General features: G+C 41.8%; 1 protein-coding gene across 2 annotated transcripts in view; it reads left to right on the top strand.

Annotated features, from left to right (window-relative positions):
* The window catches only part of PDK3 (pyruvate dehydrogenase kinase 3), a 128,132-nt gene that overhangs the window by 61,768 nt on the left and 42,850 nt on the right, over positions 1–23,514 (top strand). For both annotated transcript variants that reach the window (XM_060292127.2, XM_030851299.2), the window contains exons 2-5: positions 12,054–12,195; positions 15,910–15,981; positions 19,804–19,988; positions 21,719–21,808. In XM_060292127.2, coding sequence (XP_060148110.1) covers positions 12,086–12,195; positions 15,910–15,981; positions 19,804–19,988; positions 21,719–21,808 — 457 coding nt within the window. In that variant the 5' untranslated portion in view covers positions 12,054–12,085. The remainder of the gene's footprint in view (positions 1–12,053; positions 12,196–15,909; positions 15,982–19,803; positions 19,989–21,718; positions 21,809–23,514) is intronic.

The raw sequence follows: 23,514 nt of genomic DNA, 5'->3' as shown, positions 1-23,514 counted from the left end.
ACCTTTTCCCAACAAATTATTACATCTTCATTGACCAGAGCATATTCAGGATTTACCTGAACCTTCCCTTGGATCTGTTCTAGAAGAGTCCAGTGTTTCCTTAAGCTTGGTAGCAGATGCTCCTTAATACTTGACTGTGCACTTTGTATAAATCTGGTTAATTTCTCCTCTTCTGAGAAGAAATAGAAAGCAAAGTGTCATTGCTATATTAACATTCCTATATTGGTCATGTAATGCGCTCAAGTGTGGTCAGTTTCCTAGGAGGCTGAAACAAAACTCAAACATGAAAATAGAGACTAAAAATCGATGGGTCAGTGAAAAAGTTGGGGATGCTTAATAGCCACTGTCTGAGCCTGAGGAGTTCTTTGGTTTATTCCCTTGTTGAATTTCCTGTGATTAGATGCTAGTCAGTGGATCTCAGTCCTGGGTGCTTGTGAAAATCATCTGGGGAGCTTCTAAAGCTAGTGCCACCTGTCCCCCCACCCTCACCCTGTAGAAGGCAATTACATCAATCTCTGAAGGTAGGGTCTAGGTGCTGGTATTTTTGACTTACCCAGCTGACTGTAATGTGCTTCCAGAGTTAAGAACTGTGTTAGATCTGGTAAAAATTTTTCCCAAGAGCTGTGAACCACTTTAGGGGATAAAGTCTGTGAGATGCTGAAGGTTAACACGTAAGGAGTTTAGGAGTCCATCAGCATTTTTTTTTTTTTTTTTTTTGGCCGCGCCGTGCAGCTTGAGGGATCTTCGTTCCCCAACCTGGGATTGAACCCGGACCCTCAGCAGTGGAAGCACTGAGTCCTAACCACTGGACCGCCAGGGAATTCCCAGGAGTCCATCAGCATTCGTTGAACTTTCTGGATTCGGAATGGAGTGGAAACTGAGAAGCATTGGGGAATTGTCGAGGCTTAGTTTCTGCCTTTGAGGGGCTTATAGATAAATGAGAAGTCGAGACAAATATGTCAATATATATATAGGCTGTCCAGAATGTATGCATCCCATGAGTTTGTGTCATGCTTTCTCTACCTCTCCCTTGGAGGTTCGTGTAATAGAGGTGGTTTCTGGGTATGTGTGAAGTGTTAACCCAATTGTCCTTTATCCAGAGCATCCTTGGAGGCTTTCTTTGTTTCTTTCTTAGTTTTTTGGTAGAAAACCACTATAATGTATGTACTCTTTTTCTTGATTTCTAGCTCCTTTCATTGGCTACTCACTCCTAGCAGTGCTCTCTCCACAGTTGTCCCAGAATGTACATTAGGCAAGGTTGGTGTAGGATAAATAACTGTAAAGTGTGCAAACCAGAATCTTATCCTCATAGATTGATTCAGTGGGATCCTGAGCTTAACGATCATCTGTCCAACCTCCCCAGTTTACACATGAGAAAGTAGAAGCCCCGAGTAATGAAGAGACTGCCCAAAGCATCAGCTAGTTGTTGACCTAACATCTTGGCTGCCTCTTCCAAAGTGAGCCAGAAATTATTCTTTCTAGGAGGTGAAGGGAACTTATATTTGTGTACCGCTCTCCACCAGACACAATAGTAGTCAGATGTAGCTGTAATTCTCACAGCATCCAGGTGAAATAGATGTTTCCATTTTTTGGATGAAGACGCTGAAGCTTAGATGATTTAAATATCTTGCCTAAGGAAAGTTAGGAGCAAAACCACGGTTAAAATGCAGGTCGATTGAGCTTTTAAACGTATGCTTTTTTTCTTTCAACTTAACATACCATTTCTTACCACATAATATACCATTTGCCACAGTGCAATTCTTTCTAGCAAACAGAGTCTCTATTAGTAATGCTTGGGGTCTTGTCTAAATTTGTTCTTTTAGACAGTCTGGAAATTGCATAATCTAATGTTTGTCTAGTCTTATCATTTCGGAGCTATCAGATTGCTACCTCCTTCATTTACTTACACTAGAAACAGTTTTTATTCTGAGGACCTACACTTGTTAGTTTATTGTCTTGTTAGCCTATTGTCTCTCTCTGGAAATATGATAACGGGTCTATGTGGACTTGTACTCAAGGCTTGGTTTCTGGTGCCTACCACCAGTGCGAGCTTGGGCAAATCACTTAATCCCACTACACTTCGATGTCCTGATCTACAAAATGGAAACGATAGCATCGAATCATAGGCCTGTTGCACCCATGAACTCGAGAACATGCAGCACGGCGCATGGCACATGGTAGGTGCTCAGTAGATGTTGGCTGTGCTTTTGTTATGGGAAGTTAGTGACACAGCATTATCCTGGACAAAGTCAGCTTCCTGCTAAGAATGAAAACTGCATAGGGAGCTCTTAACCTCGAATGTTAATTATCTTAAAGTTTGTTGGCTGAAGGTCCCAGCCATATAAACTGATCACTTTCCAAGAAACGTAGCACTTTCAGCTCGTTTGTGCTTTGAGCGTGACTGGCTTTGGGTCTTCTTCATTCACTGTAATGGTTAACTTAAGGTTTTGCCTCAATTAACCTCAACGATGAGTACAGTGTGGTGTTTACTTAACTGTTCCTGCTTCCATGACAACAAGACATTCTGTAATCCACCGTTAGGACTAGATCCTAAACTCCTTTCTGGAATTAGGACGATGTGGATCTGTGTGGTGTTAGCTGGTCAAAGCTCTATTTGTGATGTCAGTTCTCAACACATCCTTGCCTTTTCTGTCCACTCGCTGGCCTGACACACCATATTGACAATTACTGTCACTTTCCCTCACCTTCCTTGTCTACCTTTTGGCTCTTCTTCCCCTAACTATAAGGATTGGAATTCCCCTAACCAGATATACAGAATGAAGTGATCTATTAGAGGAATTTACCATTACCAGCAAATGTCATCTTGAACCCCTGAATTTTATTTGCTATTGTAAGTTTATACTGCAACTTACTAGGTATTTTAAGTTTCAGTTCTAATCAGGAAATATTAAACACCTGCAATGTGCCAGGTATTGTGCTGATGGACTGTTCAGTTTTTTGAGGAATCTTGGGATCCATGGGACATAGACCTCAGTGACTGGGAGTGATGACAGAGGGGTTGCCCAAGCCAAGGGCACAAATTGTGGGCCCACGGTGGAATCTACTCACAACTTGGTTTGGCCTTATGTGGCATACAGAGGGGCAGGTTTCTCACTAATCTGTTCATGGATACATATATTTCGAAAGAGTCAACAAATAGGATCTCTAAAGAGAGAGGATCAAGGTACTAGTGGCTGTCGCTCATGTTCCCTCAGCACAGACATAGATCTCCTTCAGGGGAGGATCCAGTAACCCTCACTTACCTTAATTAAGAACCCTGTCGTGATCACCCTGTACCCTCTTTTCTTACAAGAGCGTCAAAAACCATTACATGAAGGGTAGCATGGGCTTCAGCCCCCATTAGGAAGTTCTGCATATAGTAGCACGTTCTGTATGAGATTTTTGTTTGTTTTTAGAATAGAATGGCTCTAGTAGGGTGTTTTTCTTTAAAATAATAGAACGGCTCTAGTTATAGGAAGACCTTTTTCAGAAGACTGCTTTTTTCTTTAAAAACTCATTTTATTTTTTAAAAATTGAAGTATAGTTGATTTACAATGTTGTGTTAATTTCTGTTGTACAACAAAGTCATTCAGTTACACATATATACATTCTTTTTAAAAATATTCTTTTCCATTATGGTTTATCATAGGAATTTTTTTAATATTTACTTTTATTTATTTTCTTTTATTATTTTTTTGGCTGCTTTAGGTACGTGGACTTCTCTCTAGGTGTGGCATGCGGGTTTTCTCTCTCTAGTTGTGGCACGCAGGCTCCAGAGCACGTGGGCTCTGTAGTTTGCGGCACGCAGGCTCTCTGTTGAGGTGGGCAAGCTCAGTGGTTGCGGCGCACGGGCTTAGTTTCCCCGCGGCATGTGGGATCTTAGGTCCCTGACCAGGGATTGAACCCGTGTCCCCTGCATTGGAAGGCAGATGCTTTACCACTGGGCCACCAGGGGAAGTCCCTATCATAGGATATTGAATATAGTTCTCTGTGCTGTACAGTAGGCCCTTGTTGTTTATGCATTCCATGTATAAAAGCTCACATCTGCTCACCTCAACCCCCCACTCCAGCTCTCCCCCGACCCCCTCCCCCTTGGTAACCACCAGTCTGTTCTCTATGTCCTTGAGTCTGTTTCCATTTCGTAGATAGGTTCATTTGTCATATTTATAAAAATTATTCATTTATTTTTGGCTGCGTTGGGTCGTTGTTGCTGTGCGTGGGCTTTCTCTCGTTGCTGCGAGCAGGGGCTACTCTTTGTAGTGGTGCGTGGGCTTCTCATTGTGGTGGCTTCTCTTGTTGTGGAGCATGGACTCTAGGCACGTGGGCTTCAGTAGTTGTGACACGCGGGCTCAATAGCTGTGGCTCACGGGCTCTAGAGCACAGGCTCAGTAGTTGTGACGCAGGGGCTTCGTTGCTCCGCGGCATGTGGGATCTTCCTGGACCAGGGCTCGAACCCGTGTCCCCTGCATTGGCAGGCGGATTCTTAACCACTGTGCCACCAGGGAAGTCCCCATTTGTCATATTTTAGATCCCACATATAAGCGATACCGTATGGTATTTGTCTGTCTGACTTCATTCAGTATGATAATCTCTAGGTCCGTCCATGTTGCTGCACATGGCATTATTTCGTTCTTTTTATGGCTGAGTAGTATTCCATTGTATATATGTACCACATCTTCTTTACCCATTCATCTGTCGATGGGCATTTAGGTTGCTTCCACGTCTTGACTGTTGTGAATAGTGCTGCTATGAACATAGGGGTGCATGTATCTTTTTGAAGTATAGTTTCGTCCAGATATATGCCAAGGAGTGGGATTGCTGGATCATATGGTAATTCTATTTTTAGCTTTCAGAGGAACCTCCATACTGTTTTCCATAGTGGCTGCACCAACTTACATTCCCATCAACAGTGTACGTGGGTTCCCTTTTCTCCACCTCCTCTCCACCATTCGTCATTTGCAGACTTTTTAATGATGGCCATTCTTACTGGTGTGAGGTGATACCTCATTGTAGTTTTGATTTGCATTTCTCTAATAATTAGCGATGTTGAGCATCTTTTCACGTGCCTATTGGCCATCTGTATGTCTTTGGAGAAATAGCTATTTCAGTCTTCTGCTCATTTTTGGATAGGGTTGTTTGCTTTTTTTGTTGTTGAGTTTTAAAAACTTTTTAAAGTTTTAAACTTTAAAAACTTTTTAAAGTTTACATAGGAAATCCCTATGTAAATATGCAGTATTGTAATTTATTTGACTATTCCCTTATTGTTGGATACTTAGGTTGTTTACAGTGTCTCTCCCAAACCTTTTATTTGGAAAAATTTCAGACCTCAGGAAAAGTGATAAGAACAGTAAACACCCATGTTTAGCACCTAGATTCACCAGTTACTTTGCTATATTTGCTTCTTCCCCCTTGCATCCATCCCTGTCCGTATCTCCTTGCCTCCCTCTCTGTATACACCTTTTTTGCTGAACCATCTTGAGAGTAAGTTGCAGATGTAATGACTACCTCTACATACTTACATATATATCCTAAGCATGAGAGTACTTTCCTAATAGCCACGGTACAGTTATCACAGCGAATTTATCATTGATTTATAATATAATTGAATATTCACATTTCCTCTAATGGCTCATGGCTCCTGTATTGGATAGCTGGGGTCTAGAACATACTCAGGAGGCACTGTGGCCCCAGGAGGGGCTTCTACCTCAGTAATGCAGCACCAGGGATAGAGGGCAGGAGTGAGAGGTAGGAATGGCTGGGTGAAAACTGGAGAATGAACCAGAAGTCTGCAAACAGAAGGGTTACCCTCCATCCTGATCATCAGAACATTAATAGGCAGGCACTTACCCCTAGGCCAAGTGAAGGGCAAGGAGGGGGTTCTTCTCTAAAGACCCTGAAAGAACTGTTTAAGGAGAATAAGGGAAGCTGGTGTGGTGTTAGGACCCCACCCAAAAGCCCTATGTAATCAGGTGTTTTGGGTGCTCACTTAGTCCTTAGGCTGCCTCACTGAACAAGCAAGGATCGCCTGCCGTCTGAGGGAAGCCTACAGCAAGAGAAACTAACATAAATAAATGGCCCCAAAGTGACTCCAAAGAAAACAAATTCAGGTAGTAGAAGAGTGCTTTAAAGTATAATTTGAGAAATAAATCATCTTGTACACCTCCTTCTGAACATCTTGGGGCAGATGGTGTTTTCCAAAGATGGCTTTTCTATGATGTGCCCTTGCCAGCCCTCCACCAACGCAGGGGGTCTGATCCCCTCCCCCGGAGTCTGGGCAGGCTGTGGTTGCTTAGAACAGTTGAGTATGGCAGAAGGGGACTAGCTGTGTGACTTCTGCGGCTGGGTCATAAAAGGCCATGCAGCCTCTGCCTTGTTACTGAAGCCATACAGGAATCCAACCAGCCCAAGGCCGCCATGCTGTGAGGAAGCCCATGGTGAGGCCACCTGGCGATGCTTCAGTGGGCGATCTCAGTCAGTAAGCAATCGGCCCAAGGGTCAGATATGTGAGCTGGAAGCCTTCAGGTAGTTCCAGCCCCCACGGTCCAGTCACTCTTCCAGCGTTTAAGTTTTCCCAGCTGAGGTCCCAGACCAGCCTTCCCTCCTGTGTCTTATCTCAATTCCTGACCCACAGCATCTATGAACATAATAAACAGACATTGGGCTGAAAGAAATAGTGTAATAGCTGCATGTTGTTGGGGCATTGAGTTTGATAGGGAATGAGGTGTGTGTGAAATACCTGATCTTTGGCTCTTTGGCTCTGAAGTTTCTGACTTGCTGTTAGTAATAATAACCCAAATGGGCCGGCCTAGAGTGGATGCAGCCTCAAGTTTGGTAGACCCCAAACCCACTACCTATTTTGATCTCTTTAAATTCAGGAATAAGTTTTCCCAAACACAGGAAAACTGTTAAACTTCCCAGGCAGTGAAACACTATTTCTGGACATGGAGTAAAACAAACATTTTCAAAGTATAAATGAAGCTAAAGAAAGAGGGGGGATTCTTTTGAAGGATATTCACAATCATTTGGTAGCTCTCCATTCACACTTACGGTTGTGTCTTCTGCAGGACTATTCAATTAATTATTGTTTATAGCCCTGGTAAGTTTGAGAATAAATTACTTATGCTAAAATTCAGTGTTGTCAGGAGATTGAAATCTTATAAATACAACTGAAGAAAAATCAAAGAGCTGCCCCTGAAATATTATTTTCTCAGTTATATTTTACCCATATTAACATGGCTAATGGTAAAAATACATTGTAAACTCAAACATTTAATTGACAGTAATTAGAAAAAGCAGCATTATCAGAATGAGCTGATCATTCTGTTGGGTTTTAGTGCCTTGCTGGTAATTTTTCCGTTTTTTGCCCTCCTTTTCCACTCCCTGATTCCCTTGCTTACACTCCTAAAACATCCCCCACCAAGCCTTAAAGCTGAAAGATGTGGATAAAGATAGCCTTCAAGTAATCCAGACAGGAGACTACATTTTTGGGAGTTATGTGCTCAGCTCTCTGCTTTAATTATAAGATACACTATCAGGTCATTTCATTAACCGAAGAAATAATTATTTTTTCTGCTTCCTGTAAATTAGTCGAAAAGAGGATTTAGAGATTCACCAGAAATATATGCCACTGTGGAAACCAGGTATAAAGAATAATGTCGGAACTCTTGCTCTCAGAAGGCTGCTCAAATGCTCCTTTCTTATCAGAGACCATCCCTGAGAGGGCTCCCCGTATTAAATCAGAAGTCATGTATGGAAAAAAAACAAAACAAAACTCATTTGTGTATACTTACTGCTCTGTGGTGACCGAAATGGGAAGGAAATCCAAAAAAGAGGGGATATATGTATACATATGGCCGATTCACTTCGCTGTGAATCTGTTGCAACTAACCAAACATTGTAAAACAACTATACCCCAATTATAAAAAAAGTCATTTGTGTTTCTGTGTCTGTTTATCCTGTGTCTTGGTGAACTGGAAAGCCATTTAGAACCTTTCTAGACAAAGCCAGTCGTACCTTTTGCAAATGTAGTAATTGTCTCTGACTTCTCAATGAAAGGGCGAAGTATGAAAAACAAACAAAACAGAAGAGAATTAAAGGGTCATCAAAAGAGGAAGAAAAACTGAAGAAATACACAAATGTATCTAAGCCAGTGACTTATTTGCGTTCACGAAATCAGAATTTTCCATGCCTCTCACACACTGCTTCTTCGTCTTTTTCTGAACTGATACTAGGGAAAATTTTAATCGGTAAATTTGAATAAGATGAAGTATATGGAGAAATGCAGAATAAAAATAGAAAATCAAAATTAAGGAATGCAGAGAAGCCAAGTAAGCGGGGAAAAAATGAAGTCAAATGACTGGGAAGAATAACTGGAAAATACTCAATATGCCAGAAGCCTTAGAAAAACAGAACCCTTTTGAGAGGACATTCAGTTAAAACCAAAAGTTTCTTTTTGGTAAGTTAACTAAAAACAAGATTGTTTGAACCCTTTGATTTAAACTGAATATTTAACGTTAATACATAAGATAAAATACTTTCAACTTATATGAGGAAAACCACAGGAAGGTTAAAACCAATCAGGCATTTCATATTTATTTTTAGGCTTACTAATTAACTAAAAAAGACTTATCCCCCTGTTTAAGCTGATGTATAATTAAGGTATCTGAGTACAAAGAATTCGTCTCTGAAGCTAAATTAGAATGTAGGAGGCAAAACCTGAGATTTTGCAGGTACTCTTTCTCTTAAAAATACAAACTTCTGAAAGTATTCTCTATTCTTCTAGTAAATCGTTGAGACACTCCCACAGGTGAGGCAGTCTAATCAGTGCCGCGGGGGTGGAGGTGGGGGGGTATAGAGACAAAGTTTCTTTCAACACTAGTTTATGAAAGGCTGATAATCCAAGAAGCCTAGAATAAAATGCTGCCTTGAAATGTTGGTTATTTCAGGCCACGCCTAGTAGTTAGTTGAGTCTTCCAGTTAGTGCAGAGTTGACCAATGGAAACACCAAGGCCTTTTATTTTAAAATAAATAAAATTGGATGGTAGGGACACGGAACATACTTTAATCCTTTTTTAATTATGTAGAATCATCAGATGAGCACAGGCGACCGCGCTGAACCAGAATGCAGTCACGCTCTCAGGGCTTAGCGTCAGACTGTTTGATCTGGCACCCCATGGCCTTGGGCTGCGCTGCTTTATACAAGCCGGCATCATTAGTGATTGCGATTTAATGAGCCCCCTCTTCTCAGTTTTAAGAACCTGTTCGTGTTAAATGTTGAGCGCTTTTTAACCCTTGCTGCAACCTCTGCGAAATCGGTCCTGTTCTTATTTTATAGATGGTTACACCGAGGCTTCGACGTGTAATGACACTTGCCGGTGTTCACGAAGCCAGTGGATGCTCAGGACAGGATTCAAAGCCAAGTCTAACTCTGGCATCTGATCTCGGCATTACTGTCCTGCCGGACTGCGGTCTTTTAATCTGAATTCTGAAGTCCAAAAAGCTCAAAAAATTGAAGTTCTTTTTTTATACCTGCTGCCCAAACTAAGTCCATGGCAAAACCTAGCCTGCAGTGATCTGGGGGCCGTGGTCTTCCCCTGCTCAGTGTCGACGTTCACAGATTGCGCTGTAGCTGTACTGTGTCTGTAGAGTAGACTGTTTCACGCAATGGAGGCACGTACTCTTTTTAAAACTGAAAACCTTTCAATTCTGAAAGCCGTCTAGCCCTGTGGATTTCCAGAAGAGACGTGCACCTGACTGCCTCTCACCACCTGGCACCTGCCAGACCGCTGTCACTTCCCTGACCCTCCCTCTTCACCCTACTCCCACCCCCAGCCCCACGCCCCCCACCATGCTGTTGATGTGCTGCTCCTCGTGTGCTCTGGATGTGGAAGTTTAAGCATGTCAACTTTCAGTACCCCTAAAAACTCAGATAATTTTTCAGAATCCTAAGGTCACACTGCTATTTCCAGTTCCAATTCAACACTACAGGGTTCTCGCTTCTTCCACATTCCCTAACTTCCTTCTCCGCCATCATTTTTTTTGTGCTTTTTTTTTTTTTTTTTAAAATGTCCTTTCTATTTAACCAGGGTACAAGGTATTTCTCCTGGTATGTGCAAACGTACATGCACATTTTAACTTAGATAATAGGTCCTTCATTTTATAATGAGGTTCATTCTGAGTTTTGAAATACCAGCATTTTTAGTGCACTTAAAATGATTCATCCATAAAAATTATATACAGAACATTTTAGGAATTATATATATATATAATCCAAAGCAGCCTGAATCACCTTAAGTGTTAATCATCTAAGGCCAAATGAATGTGTATGGAGTAAGTGTTGGAAGGTCATTGCTGAGGTATTACACTCCTCTTGCTTTTTGGAGTATTTCCCTTAGGAGGAAGGGCAAAGGCAGAATTATTGATTAAAGATTTACTGGAGGCCTTCAATATACTACTCACTTAGAATGAGGTAAGTGAGGGATGGGTTAAGAATTTAATCTTTTATTCTGACTTTTTTTGGAAATGGAGAAAGGGGGGCAGGGGGCAGTGGAGGGAAGAGGTTCTGCAGATGACTCTCAAAAGTGGGTTCTATGGGACTTCACTGGTGGCCCAGTGGTTAAAACTCCGCGCTTCCAGTGCAGGGGGGCGCGTGTTCAATCCCTGGTCAGGGAACTATGATCCCACATGCCGCACGGTTTGGCCAAAAACAAAAAACAAAAAACAAAAAAAAAAAACAGTGGGTTCTTTTATTTCCAGTCTTATTCCGTGAGGACAGGAAAGAATTTGGCTGGAAGTGTTAGAATGGATTTACTTCTGAATCTCTCTTGCTGTCTTCATCACATTTGGAAGAAAGAGGAGAGTTTGGAGGAGAAGATCGCTCGATGAGCCCTGCTTCTCTCTCTCTGGGCTTGGCCCCGAGGTTGCCTATTTCCCAGCGGCCTCCAGGGAATATGGGGCATCAGGCAGGCCTGTCCGAATGTGAGAGAGTTGGGACAGACCCATCAGTATCACAGAGGACAGAAGAAGAACTAATGTTCGCCGAACACTTGATCTGTGTCAGGCTCCATACATGTTGTCACATGTAGTGTTTACAAAAACTGACGTTTCATCCCCATCTTACAGCTGAAGGCCGCTGAGCCTCAGAAGTTAAGAAGCTTACCAAGGGTAAATGGAGAAGTCGAGGCTGAAGCACATTTCTGTCCCCAAAGCTCATGTCTTTTCTATCACATCCTCTATCCCCCAACTATCACTGGGTTTACAGCAAGGTTGGAGTTTGGGGGCAAGACCAGTCGTGTTACTGCTCTGGTCACGTGGCAGCCGGGGAAAGGGCTCGGGTTCCTCTTTCAGGTGGCCTGGTACCTTTTCTCTCACTGTGCCCCTCGTTGCGTACATTGTGTGCACAGCCAGCGCAAGGCAGTCAACAGAAGACTCCCTCTCTGAGCTCTGTCTTCCTAGTCAACACTGTATCTCTGTCCTCTTGGACATGCTGTAGTCCATCCCTCCATTTCTGAGGCCACCTGTGAGCTGGCTTCTCGGGCACCTCCCGAGTCCTGTGTCTCCGTCAGAGCTGGGGTCTGTGGCTGCTTCCTGGTCCCTGAAGAAACACATTTGAAGAAAATCTTAGGAAGCAGTCGGCCCGCAGTAGGTGAATAGTTGTGGAATGAATGGGTCTCTTGCCTTCTGGAAACCCCCGTGAACAGGAGTGGGTTTACATGTTCTCCTACCTTTGTACTTGGCAGTTTTCCCACAGCGTTCATTTGAAAACAAATTCAGATTCTGTCCCAGGTTACTTTTATACCGCCACTGGTAACACTAAGGATGTATTTGTGCTGAGGGAAAAACACTGCTTTCAAGGTTGCCTCTTGGAATAAGGGTTCTTTTTCTATTCTAATTAAATTATTTTCTTAAACTTGCTGTTTCAGAGGATAAATATTTAACTAGAGACTGCAATATTACTTAATTTTATCTTCCCGACCAGTCACTGGGCTACCATGAGAACATTTTATTATTCCGTTAGATTATAAAATCATGGAACATTTTTCATCTCTTAATAGGGAGAGATAATGCGTGTGAGAAAACTTCATATATGTTCCTACGAAAGGAGCTTCCTGTGCGCCTGGCTAACACAATGAGAGAAGTTAATCTTCTGCCGGATAACTTGCTTAACCGCCCTTCGGTGGGATTGGTTCAGAGTTGGTAAGTAAATAGTGTGGCTTCAGATGGGTCTACCCAGAATGCTCTGAACATTTGGCATTGGGACCATTCTCCCTAAAAGTACACGTACTGCTTCTGTGGGAACGAGTCGTTCAGGATGGCCGGGTTTCCCAGGTAATTAAAAGTTGGGTTTTTTTTTTATTTTAACTGACAGTGTATAATTGTCCTAAGGAAAATACTTTTCAACTGTACTAGACACTTTCTTGACTTTTCAAATTTCTTTTCTGGTTATAAATGTGATTTTTCATTGAAGAAAATGGGAAAGTACAGAAAAATATAGAAGAATAGCAATGCAGTGTCCCATGTGAGCAGATCTGCAATTCTTTGGATAGGGGGATGTTGCTGCTTTGATCCGGTCTCTGCCGTGTTTTTTCTGTTTTCCTTTTAAAGAAGTTTTTAGAAGACAGTACTTATTTTAGGACAAATTAAGTCATTTAAAGGGGAACCTCCCATGTGAAAAATACGAGCTAGCTGCTGTACCTCATCTCCCCCATGAAAAGTCTGAAGTATCTTCACAGAGTATGTTAGCATCAGTCAGGTGTAGCTCTGATGCTTAAAGCGTGTGCTGTCTAATTGAAGAAGTTGAATTTGTGACTGAACTGCCCACTCAGTAGGCAGAGTGGGATGGGTGAGTGGTGGGAGGGAAGAGCAGGTGGTGTATTTTTAGAAAGGGATTTGCATAGATTTGAGAAGCGCTCGCTTGTCTCCTCTGTATTCTACAAGCAAAGAAGTCCCCGTGGAGAAAGCTGGAGGGGTTCAGGAGGCCAGATGCACAAAGTGCTCTCAAGCCAGCACTGAGGAGGTGCCATGGGGGCCTGGGGGAGGGAGGTGCCGACTGTGGTCTGCGCTGCCCCTTGGTGCGGGGGTGGGGTGGGGGGTGGAACTGACAGGGACAGGGAGAGCAGTTCAGGGGATGGGAATGATGTGGACAGATATGGGGAGAGCGGAACCATGAATTAGTTGGCATCTAGAGTATTAACGGAGGCCGGGCTACTGAAAGATGGCCATTCAACAGTCATTCCTCAGTAATACTGATTGTAATAAATTCTTAGGGTTGAGAATGAATCATCTGAGAAACACTCTATTGGGTGGTCCGTCCTTGTCCCAGACAAGCAGCAGCCCCTCACCGAGGCAGGCGCAGGGGCCCCGGGACCCCAGAAAGCTCAAAAGAGGTGGCGACCATGGCTCCCATCTTAAGGTCACTTGGATTCTACTGTAAACTCATAGCTTGTTTCAGGAACAGCGAGTACTTGTTTGCATGAGACTTCTTTATTGCTCCAAGACCATGATTAGATCTCCAGCAGCAAGTATATAAGCACTCCTGGGAGCTAGCTACTGTGCTGGGAATTCTAGATAGGCTAGCTGGCTTTCAAGTCCCCGGTCATGGTGGCAGTGACAGTCAAACATTTACTATCACTTATGTAAAAGTCACTTCAGGGGCTTCAGAGTGAATTGCTGACTCACATTACTGAGTCAGCTCTTTTTTTTTTGGTCTCCTTACTATTTCTCTCCCATAGCCATTGCAAACTGGTGCATGTTACTTCTTCCCTTTCTTTTTTAAACATTCAATTTTGAAATAATTGCGTATTTAACAGAAGGGTTTGCAAGACTAGTAGCAAGAATTCCCATATCCTTGCACCCAGATTCACTAATTGTTAACATTTGGCTACATTTGTTCTATCATTCTCATTCATATTCTCTCTCCCTCTCTCAATATATTTATATATGTATGGTACACACATAGAATACATTATTTTTTTCTGAACCATTTGGGTTAATGGTATACATCATGCCCCTTTACCCCTAAATACTTGAGTGTGTATCTCCTTAGAACAACTCTTAGAAAACTACAGTTTGATTATCCAATTTGGGAAATTTAACATTGATACAGTAATATTATCTAATATGTGGACCCTACTGTCCTTTCATCACTAGTCCTAATAGTGCTTTTCTTTTTAAGCAATCCCTACCCTCACCCTTGATTTATGAATCCAGTTCAGGATCATGCATTGTGTTTACTTGCCATTTCCTTTTCCTCTTGAAAGCAAATCTTAAGTATAACAGGCCGTGAAGCCCACCTCAGTCAGTGTTCTCCTTGCTTTCTTGACTTTCAGGCCAGGAAGCTCAGCATAATCTTTGACTCCTTTCCATTTATGACTTTGCCGTTTAAATGAACTGTCCCCTTCCGGAAGGATGGGATGCCTGCCTGAAATTCTGCTGATACGTGGCAGGGCAGAGGGCATCACTGTGGATGGCTGACTGTGGCCTCTCAGGGTGGTTTAACCTAGTGATTTTAACAATGTCTAGTTCATAGCCTTATATGCCCAGAAACTTTTAAAAAAAATATACCCAGCAACGAACATACTTCAGTATCATGTGTTGTCACAAAGTTCAGGTGAGGCTGATTAATAAAACGTCCTTCCTGTTTATTCATAAGCTTAACAGTCATTTTTAGTTACTGGCGTGCCCTCATCCTCTATCCACAGTGGGATAGTAGGATTAGTAGTCATTAATTATTAGAAATAATTAGAATAAGGGATAATTTTTTCAGGACATGTTAAGACCCAAAGCAGAGCTCATATACCTCTAAGTAATTGGAATCTTTGAATCCGCACCAGATCCGGCAGGTCCAGTCTGGCTGTAGCTGCTGCTGTAATGTGCCTCTCTAAGTCCCATTTTTCCTCTGTCCTCCAGATCTTTGTTGGACATATTATTTCTTATACTGGCCCTGAATGAGATATGTCAGTATTCTTAATCCAGAAGCTGTTTCTGAGGGCCTAAGAGGAATTCTTTCTCCTTCATTACATGTTGATGAAACTAGGTTAACTCTGAGAAGGAACCTTCTTTATTTCTAGCTCTAGGTTCTTTTTTTCCTCCTTTTCCTGCTGTGCCATGCAGCTTGCAAGATCTTAGTTCCCCAACCAGGGATTGAACCCAGGCCCATGGCAGTGAAAGCACCGCTGGACCGCCAGGAAACTCCCCTAGTTCTAAGTTCTTAGCATGCACTTCAGGGTCACACACATGCTTCTTAAATTTTCTGTGTACTTTTTTTGGTAATCAAACTGTAGACTTGATGTATCAGTTAGGACATGTGTGTTAGGGAGTAGCAGAAAATCCAACTAAACCTGGCTTAAGCAATAAATTGTAACTGTAAGATCCAGCCATAGGATGAGGTTTTGGTGTTGGTTTGATTCAGAGATTCACGAGATTATCAAGGCCCTACTTTCCATGGGGTCGGCTTCATTTTCTGGCTGGATTTTCTCCTGGTGACAGAATAGCTGCAGCAGTTCCAGGCTTTACATCCATGGACCACATTGTCCAAAAGCAGAGCAAGTTAATTTCTCTCCCAAAGACCGCCAGCAAGTCTGCTCTCTTATTTTACTGGCCTGAATCGAGGCAGTGATGTCCATTCCTGAGCCAATCCCTGTGTTCAGGGAAATGCGACTCAGTGACAGGCTTAGGCCAGAACTATCGGACTAATTAGGAATTAGTGACAAGAGAAATAGGATTACCCAGAGAAAAACAGGGCCACCCAGGAGCTTCGCATGGTATCAGCTTCCCCGGAAGCACTTGGGCTACATGGCGGGTGGAGGGGATTGGATGGATACCTGGGTGGAAATTTAACGTACTCCTAAGGAAAAGGGAAAGGAGGATGGATGTAGGGTAGGCAACTAACACAGTATCTCTTTTTTTCAGGTATATGCAGAGTTTCCTTGAACTTCTAGAATATGAAAATAAGAGCCCTGAGGATCCACACGTCTTGGATAAGTAAGTATGGTACCAAACTTACCTGAAAGTCAAAATATCTAGGTTAAAAAATGTTTTGGTAAATGGAACTCATGTCATTAAGAACCAAGAAGTACAACTTGGACGAAAGCATTAGGTTTCTTAATGGGTAACAGCTCAACGTTGCAGTTTTTTAAAATTTTGAGTTAAGAATTTAACATAGTACCAAGGGAATAATGACCCTTCCAATTACGCTTCATGATCTAATTCTTAATCCTTGTCTTCTGGTGAACTGGTGCTGGACACTCACTGTAAATATTACAGTAAATGTTCCACCTAGTGGTAGTTTTAAGAATGCACTGGCCCCTGTGTATACATGAGTTTATGTACTTAGTCCTTTACAGTTTGTTTTTAAATTTTCAATGCGATATTACATTTGAGCTCAGAGAATCAATAATGCTTTTATTTTGGAGCAGCGTAAAAGAGTATGCTATTAACATAACAGCTATTCTGAATTCTGTTGCTGCTGTTAGGCACGAAGGCTGCTAAATTCTCATGCTGATGGAAAATATTTCTGGTTTTTCCCTTTTCATTTAACCGGGAAACGCTGACCCTAGCTCTGAGTGTGGTTTTTTCACCCCCAAGAGAAATTGTGTCCCCTTCACATTACTTTCCTCCTCTTTCATGTACCCATCAGTGAATGCATATGGCAGGCCTGTTGTGCTGAGGAATTCCTTTCTAAGTAGAAACCTGACCCACAGCATTGTGACACCAAATGCCTTACATGTAGCTGTTCCGTAAAAAGAACTAAGAAGCACCGTGTTCCATAAGAGACCATAGCTGGAGGCATTTAACCCAGCTCTCTCAATTCACAGATAAGAAAACTGAGGTCCAAGATGTGAGCTGACTTCCCCAAGATTGTAACATTAGTTAGGAGCAGAGCTGGATCTGTAAATCATGTTTCCTCTTCCTTGGTACGTCGCTCTTTGCAGTGCACCATACTGCCAGAACTGCTGGTCTGAGTCATGAGTAGCTAGCTGAAATGTAGTTACAGATTAAAATACAAAGGGAAAAAAGTCCTGACCTGTTTTATACTTTGCTAGGTGTTTTGCTAATGGGTCTATGAAATGTGGAAAGGGAGGCATTGGATTAGAGCCCCCAGCTGTAATGTTTTTCTTGTTGTAAGCCCTTGCTGTCATTTAAGTTATCAAAGTTAAATAAATCGAACTCAGAAGTTTGGTTTCTCAAAAGTCATTAGCTAGTGACAGTTTGGCTGATATCCTCCAAATTAGGACTGACCTCTATAGCTTCAAATTTTGGGATATAGATTTGTGGAAGTTTATGATATTAAATTTCTGCTGTGTGTTTCCTGGAGTCCTGTCTCAGTTTCTGGAACAGGTTATCAGTCAGATGCGATTTATGGACGCGAGCCTGCTTTGGAAACTGCCAAGTGCTGGATCCAATGTGTACGAGATTGTAATGATAATAGCTCTCGCTCAGTTTAGTAACTTGTCCAGGTTGCCGTGAAGCTAGTTAAGAGACTTGGGATTATAGAAGCCCGAGTTTGCAGTGAAGGAAGGAGTGGAGAGTTCTGCCCATCGTAGCAGCCTTTTCTTATCGGTGAGAGGTTATATAGCAGTCATGGGCAGGGAAACCACTTAAGTAAAGTGAAAGTAGCTTAGAGGACAAGGATGTTTGTCGTAATGATAAAGTTTAGAAGAGCCCCAGAAGATTGGGGAAGTAGTCTGAGAATTGAACCATTGAAGCAAGTCTCCTCCCCTCAGATAAGTTGAGGCACTTTTCTACTGTAATGAATTGTTTCAGTTTAGTAATATTTAATTTATGAATATGGTGGGAAGAGCATTATGTAAAGGATAAATGGTCCATTAGAAAATTTCTTGAGAATATTATGACCTTATAATTTCTGAGTTGATTTATTCATCTTTGCTGTCTTTGCACATATGTATTTGTTACAGAAGTATTTCATCATTGAGAAAAATAAGACTATTTGGGTAAATAAGGTTACTCCAAATTTCCATTACTGGGGGCTAACCACTGTTAACATTTTCCTTCCATTTACACTTTTAACTAGGCATATATATTTCTATATGTGTAGAATGTGTGTGTGTGTGTTTTACAAAAATAACAGTGTCAGCATTATAGATCTACACCATTAGTAGTAGTTTCATAGTGGTCCATCTGCAGATAACTCATGTGATTTGACCTCCTGTCATTGGGTTTTAGAATAGTTCGTGGTTTTCTTGCTACTGTAAGCAGTGCTCTAAAGAACAGCTCTTAAATACAGCTGTTGGCCTTGTCCAGTTATTTTCCTAGAATCAATTCCTGGGAGTGGAATGGCTTTCTTTGGGCTTTTGATATAGGCTGCTCGATTGCCCCTAGAAATGCATCAGTTATGCTCCCACACTCTGGCTGACAGTGGTTATTCTTTGCCAGTCTGTAAGCGGAGAATAGCGTTGCATTGTTTTAATTTGCTTTTCTTTTATTATTTTGAAGGTGAAGTTGTTGGTGTTTGCGTTTCCTCTGGTACATTTTCTATTGATACCAGGCCCCTTGCCTAGTTTTCTGTTAGGGTGGTCATCTTTTCCTTCACTAAGAATAGTAACTCTTGTGAATGTATTTTTCCCAGCTTTCACTTTTTCTTGACTTTATAATGTGTGTCCCTATAAAACTGCTGAAATCCTGCATAGCCCTATTATTTGTTTCATCGTGGTTTCTGCCTTTGGTATTAGAACAGCCTCCCTTTACTCCAAGGTTATATACTTATTCAGCTGATTTTCTTTTTCCTTTTCTACAATTTTACCCTTTTACATTTAAGTCTTTTAACCCATTTTGGGGCTTAAAGTTTAAAATTGAGGTGTGACTTAAATTGTTAGCCAGCTGTCCCAACTAATTTGTTTCCCTACTGATTTACATTGTCACTTTATCGATATGCTGAATTTTTACACACACATACTCATTCACCCTTGATCCTGGTTCCAGGCTTTTTATTTGGTTCCATTGACTTGTCTTTCTGTTCTTAGTTACCATTCTCAATATATTTTTCCCTCTGCACTTTTACAGTAATATACTGGAATTCTTGAATAGGTTTGTCTTAATCACCATTGTTCTATCTACATTTCATCACCATATTTTACTGCTGAGAGAAATTCGTTTCAAAATTTTATTCTTAAAAAGTTTGACATTATTTCTTCATGGAAGCTATTTCTTTAAGACTCCATAATAAATCCTTGGAGATTTTTGGGATTGTCTTCATGTTGTCAGAAGAAATATTAATATATTCTGCAATTATGTATTCAGCAAACAGTTATAGAATCTGTTTTATTAGTAATCACTTATCTGGAAAGTCCGTGGATTCCTAAAAAGGCATTTGAGCATTTTTTTTTTCTTTACTAGAACCTTCTACTTGTTTTTTTTGCGGTACGCGGGCCTCTCACTGTTGTGGCCTCTCCCGTTGCGGAGCACAGGCTCCGGACACGCAGGCTTAGCGGCCATGGCTCACGGGCCCAGCCGCTCCGCGGCATGTGGGATCTTCCCAGACCGGGGCACGAACCCGCGTCCCCTGCATCGGCAGGCGGACTCTCAACCACTGCGCCACCAGGGAAGCCCACCTTCTACTTTTTGTATCTCTGAAGGAAGACTTTCTGTAGAAAGTTTCAAGCAAAAACTGAGTAATACTTTAGTTTCTCGTGAGTACTTCCTTGTAGCCTATGATGATAATGATGTCTCTGCCTTATAAAATAAATACCAACAGGTAAATAGTACTGAGATAGACCTGGGAAGTTTATACATTAGCCCATGAGATTTTGACCATTTTGACCGTTTTTTTCTTTCCTTCCCACACAGCTTTCTACAAGTTCTAATTAAAGTCAGAAATAGACACAATGATGTGGTTCCTACAATGGCCCAAGGAGTGATCGAGTACAAGGAGAAGTTTGGGTTTGATCCGTTCATTAGCAGTAACATCCAGTATTTTCTGGACCGGTTTTATACCAACCGCATCTCTTTCCGCATGCTTATTAACCAGCACAGTAAGTTGGCTTTTCTTGGTCCAGTTTTGAAAAGATAACCAGAGTGATTTCTCCGAAATGTTTTCCTGTTGCTTCATTTTTAATTTACTGATCTGCATTTTTGTCTAGAAATTTCATTTCTAGTTCAGTTTCTCCTAAGTGAGTCCTATCTGTGAAAAAGCTAATCATTAGAACCCTCTGTTAAAAGAAATCCTTGAAAGGCTTTTTGGGTGCTCATATTTGAGACAGGACCACTGCCTGCCTTTTAAGCCTCTCCTGTTACATTCCTGGTGGGGGTGAGGGACCGGCTTTAATGGCAGCCTGGTGTTCATCTCTGAATACTTTCAGTGTCTCTAGGGTCTGTTCTAGTCTTCATTCAGGATGTCACATGTTTTCCTTTTTGGTTTTAAAAACATTGATACTAACAATATTGAACTGACAAGTTGGCAATATGAGCATGGATCTTTTATTTCACAGTGATCAGTGAAATCAGATTAAGCGGGTTTGTCAAACCCTAATCTTGTATTGAGAGTTTTAGTCTCCTCTCTAGGCTGATAAGCAGATAAGAAAAAAAAACAACAACTAAAATTCTCTTCACAAAAACTTTTAAACTGATTTTCAGCGTGTTTCTTTGTCGGATTTCATAATTCTTACGAAAAAGCATCCAGGTGTCTAGCGTCTAATTCACCCTCTCTGTTGAGTCAGAAAATGGACAGAGCATCTTTATTTTACTAATGTGTTTTTATTTGGATAACCAAATGTTATGCAGCTGTTAAATGTGGGTTTGTTCTAAACGTGTGTCTGTTTAAAATGTAAATGTTTGACAGTTTACAGGAAATTTATAGGGGAAAAAAGAGAACCCAAATACTATTTAAACTACTTAGATAACTACAGTTTCTTTCTGACCTACATATGTGTGTCTACATATATACGTACATGTTTTTCGATCGTTGACTACGTTTGCACACCTCTTGGTTTTCTTCCACTTAATTAGTTGGCACTTTATGTATTGGCCTAATGCCCATACTTGTCCTTTTTCATAATTAAAATCTCTACCTATTTTGTTTAAACATTCTCCTTTTGTGGAGCCTAAGTTATTCCCAATTTTTGTTTGATTTAAAAATAGCTACACATATAAACATTTGAATTCAGATTACTTTTTTCTTTGGGGGTCCTTTTGGTTTTTTTCAGGAGTAAAATTTTGCAAACCTTGTATATTATGAAAGTAGTTAAATGTACTTTTAAAAACGCTTGCACAAATAGCGTTCGTGTGTAGTACGGTGAAAAATAAGCTCCACAGTGGAGGCATTTGAGGTGCTCATGGTGAAGACCCTGTGCAAGCCTGGTCTAATGGTGCAGACTGCATTTTCTAAATATTTAGTGAATGTTGGAATAAATGTCTAGGGTAGTGCTGAGAAGGTGGGTAAACTTGGCTGAGGATGAAAGGAAGTTTTTTTCATCCAAGTCACGTTGTGTTGGGGAGAGCGGGTTGGGTACCCGGCCCATGTCACTGCTTTAGGACCTGCTAACTGCACCTGGCAGATTTCACAGCACATCCTTCCTCCTCAGTTGTCTGATAGCTGATCACCCAGCAGTTGAGTGGATTCTGTTGCTCTGAGTCACTGTGGATGCTAAAACGGTTTTCACAATAAGAAAATCTTTTCAAAACTTACAAGCCCCATATTTCTCTGCCTGACCATCCTAGCCTGCTGTGTTTTTAATCCTCTCCCTTTTCCCTTGTGTTTGTTTAGCACTACTGTTTGGCGGTGACACCAATCCTGCGCATCCCAAACACATAGGAAGTATTGATCCCACTTGCAACGTGGCTGATGTTGTGAAAGGTAAGGAGGCCAATGTAACGTTAGCGGTTGTGGTTCCAGTAGGATTGTGGTTTCGTTGAGGCAGCTTGGCTGTAGGGTTATGGCGCTGAACTGTTTGCTGGTTCATCAGGCCACTCTGGGCCCAAGCCATTTGATCCAAATATGCCTTGTTCTTTCTAGGTGGCTCAGGAAGCGATGCATAATTAGTAATGTTCAAAATCGGAGTTTCTACTTCATTGACTAAGGCTTTTCTTATAGTTCTAGCTAAACAGTAAATATTTATTAGCTTAAGAGTCTAAGTTTCAATTGCCACCACTGTCTGAAAATTTCAGAGAATGCAAACCCCTGTTATAAAATTCAGCTGAATTCACGTGTTTGTAAAATGTATATATCTTTCTGACATGCACTCCAGGTTTTAGAATCTACATGGCATGTGTGCTTCACGGGTTCACTGGATGTGGAGCTGGACTCTGTTCCAGCAGCCTCAGGGTAGAACAGAACCCTAGAGCCATGTGTTCCTAGTGCCTGGGCACTTGGAATTTGAACAGCAGTCTCCTCATTTTTCATTTAAGTTAAATGCTAGCTCCAGAAAGCCTTCCTGGTTGTAAGTGATCCGCCAGGTTCCTGGACCTCTTCAGTTTTCTTCGGTGTTAGGGTTATTCTCTGCAGCCTCGGATCCCCAGACTGTCCCCTTTCCTAGATTGTGTCTCCTGCTGTGGCCCTCCTCTCCTTATCTAAACACACACCTTACTAGTTTCAGGACCATAGCTCTCTCCGATCTGCATTGGGATCTCTGTTGCTCTTACTTCTTCTGGATTGTGTAGCTAAATGACTAGGAGGCAGACGAGGGCCTTGTCTCCTTGGCAGAGCTCTCAGGCCTGCCTCAAGCAGAGTGACCTTTGCTCTTGGAGCTTGGAGGGCCAAGGGACGGTGCCCCATGTGGGCAGCCTCCCCAGTGGGGGAACAGACCAGATCTTCAGCTGCTAAAGCTAAGGAAAACCTGTGCTGTTTGATTACCCTAGGCATCCCCCTGGTGGCCTTAGCTCAGGCTAGGCTTGTCAGGCTGCCCTGGCCTCTGTTTAGTTAGAAAACATGTACTCACATTACTTCAGTTACAAGTGAATAGGCTCAGCTTCAGCACCCTAAGAACCCTGTATGTAGGTTTCTCTCTCACAAGATAACCCTCTGTAGGCCCCCAGCAGGGAAGGGAAGCAGGTTTGGTCTTATCACCACTTGTATGTTCATCTGGCCCTAGCCAGTGGCTTTTATGATTCAGAAAACCTGGTTCAGATAGTTGACTGCCCTTAGGAAAAAAAAAAGGTACACATTCATAAAGCAAAAGTGCATTGTAATATATTGCATATGTGCCTTTTCTCTTGAACTGCAAGGAATTTGAAGTCAGGGTATTTGTCTTATACTTGTTTTGTGACTCGCATAGAACTTAGTATATGCCTGTGTAGATGGTCAATAAACATTCCTTGGCTTGAGAAATGTTCAGCTTTTCGGTACTTTACTTTTAAAAAAGCTTTATTGTGGTACAATTCACATGCCATATAATTCACCCATTTAAAGTGTACAATTCAGGGGTTTCTAGTTTATTTACGGAGTTGTGCGACCATCACCATAATCCAATTTTAGGACTTTTTCATCACCCCAAAAGAAACCCCATAGCCATTAGCAGTCACTCCCTACTACCCCTCTCCCCAGCCCTAGGCAACCAATAATCT

Source organism: Globicephala melas, chromosome X (assembly GCF_963455315.2).
Source record: "Globicephala melas chromosome X, mGloMel1.2, whole genome shotgun sequence".
NCBI classification, from domain to species: domain Eukaryota; kingdom Metazoa; phylum Chordata; class Mammalia; order Artiodactyla; family Delphinidae; genus Globicephala; species Globicephala melas.
This window is presented reverse-complemented; position numbering and strand designations above follow the sequence as displayed.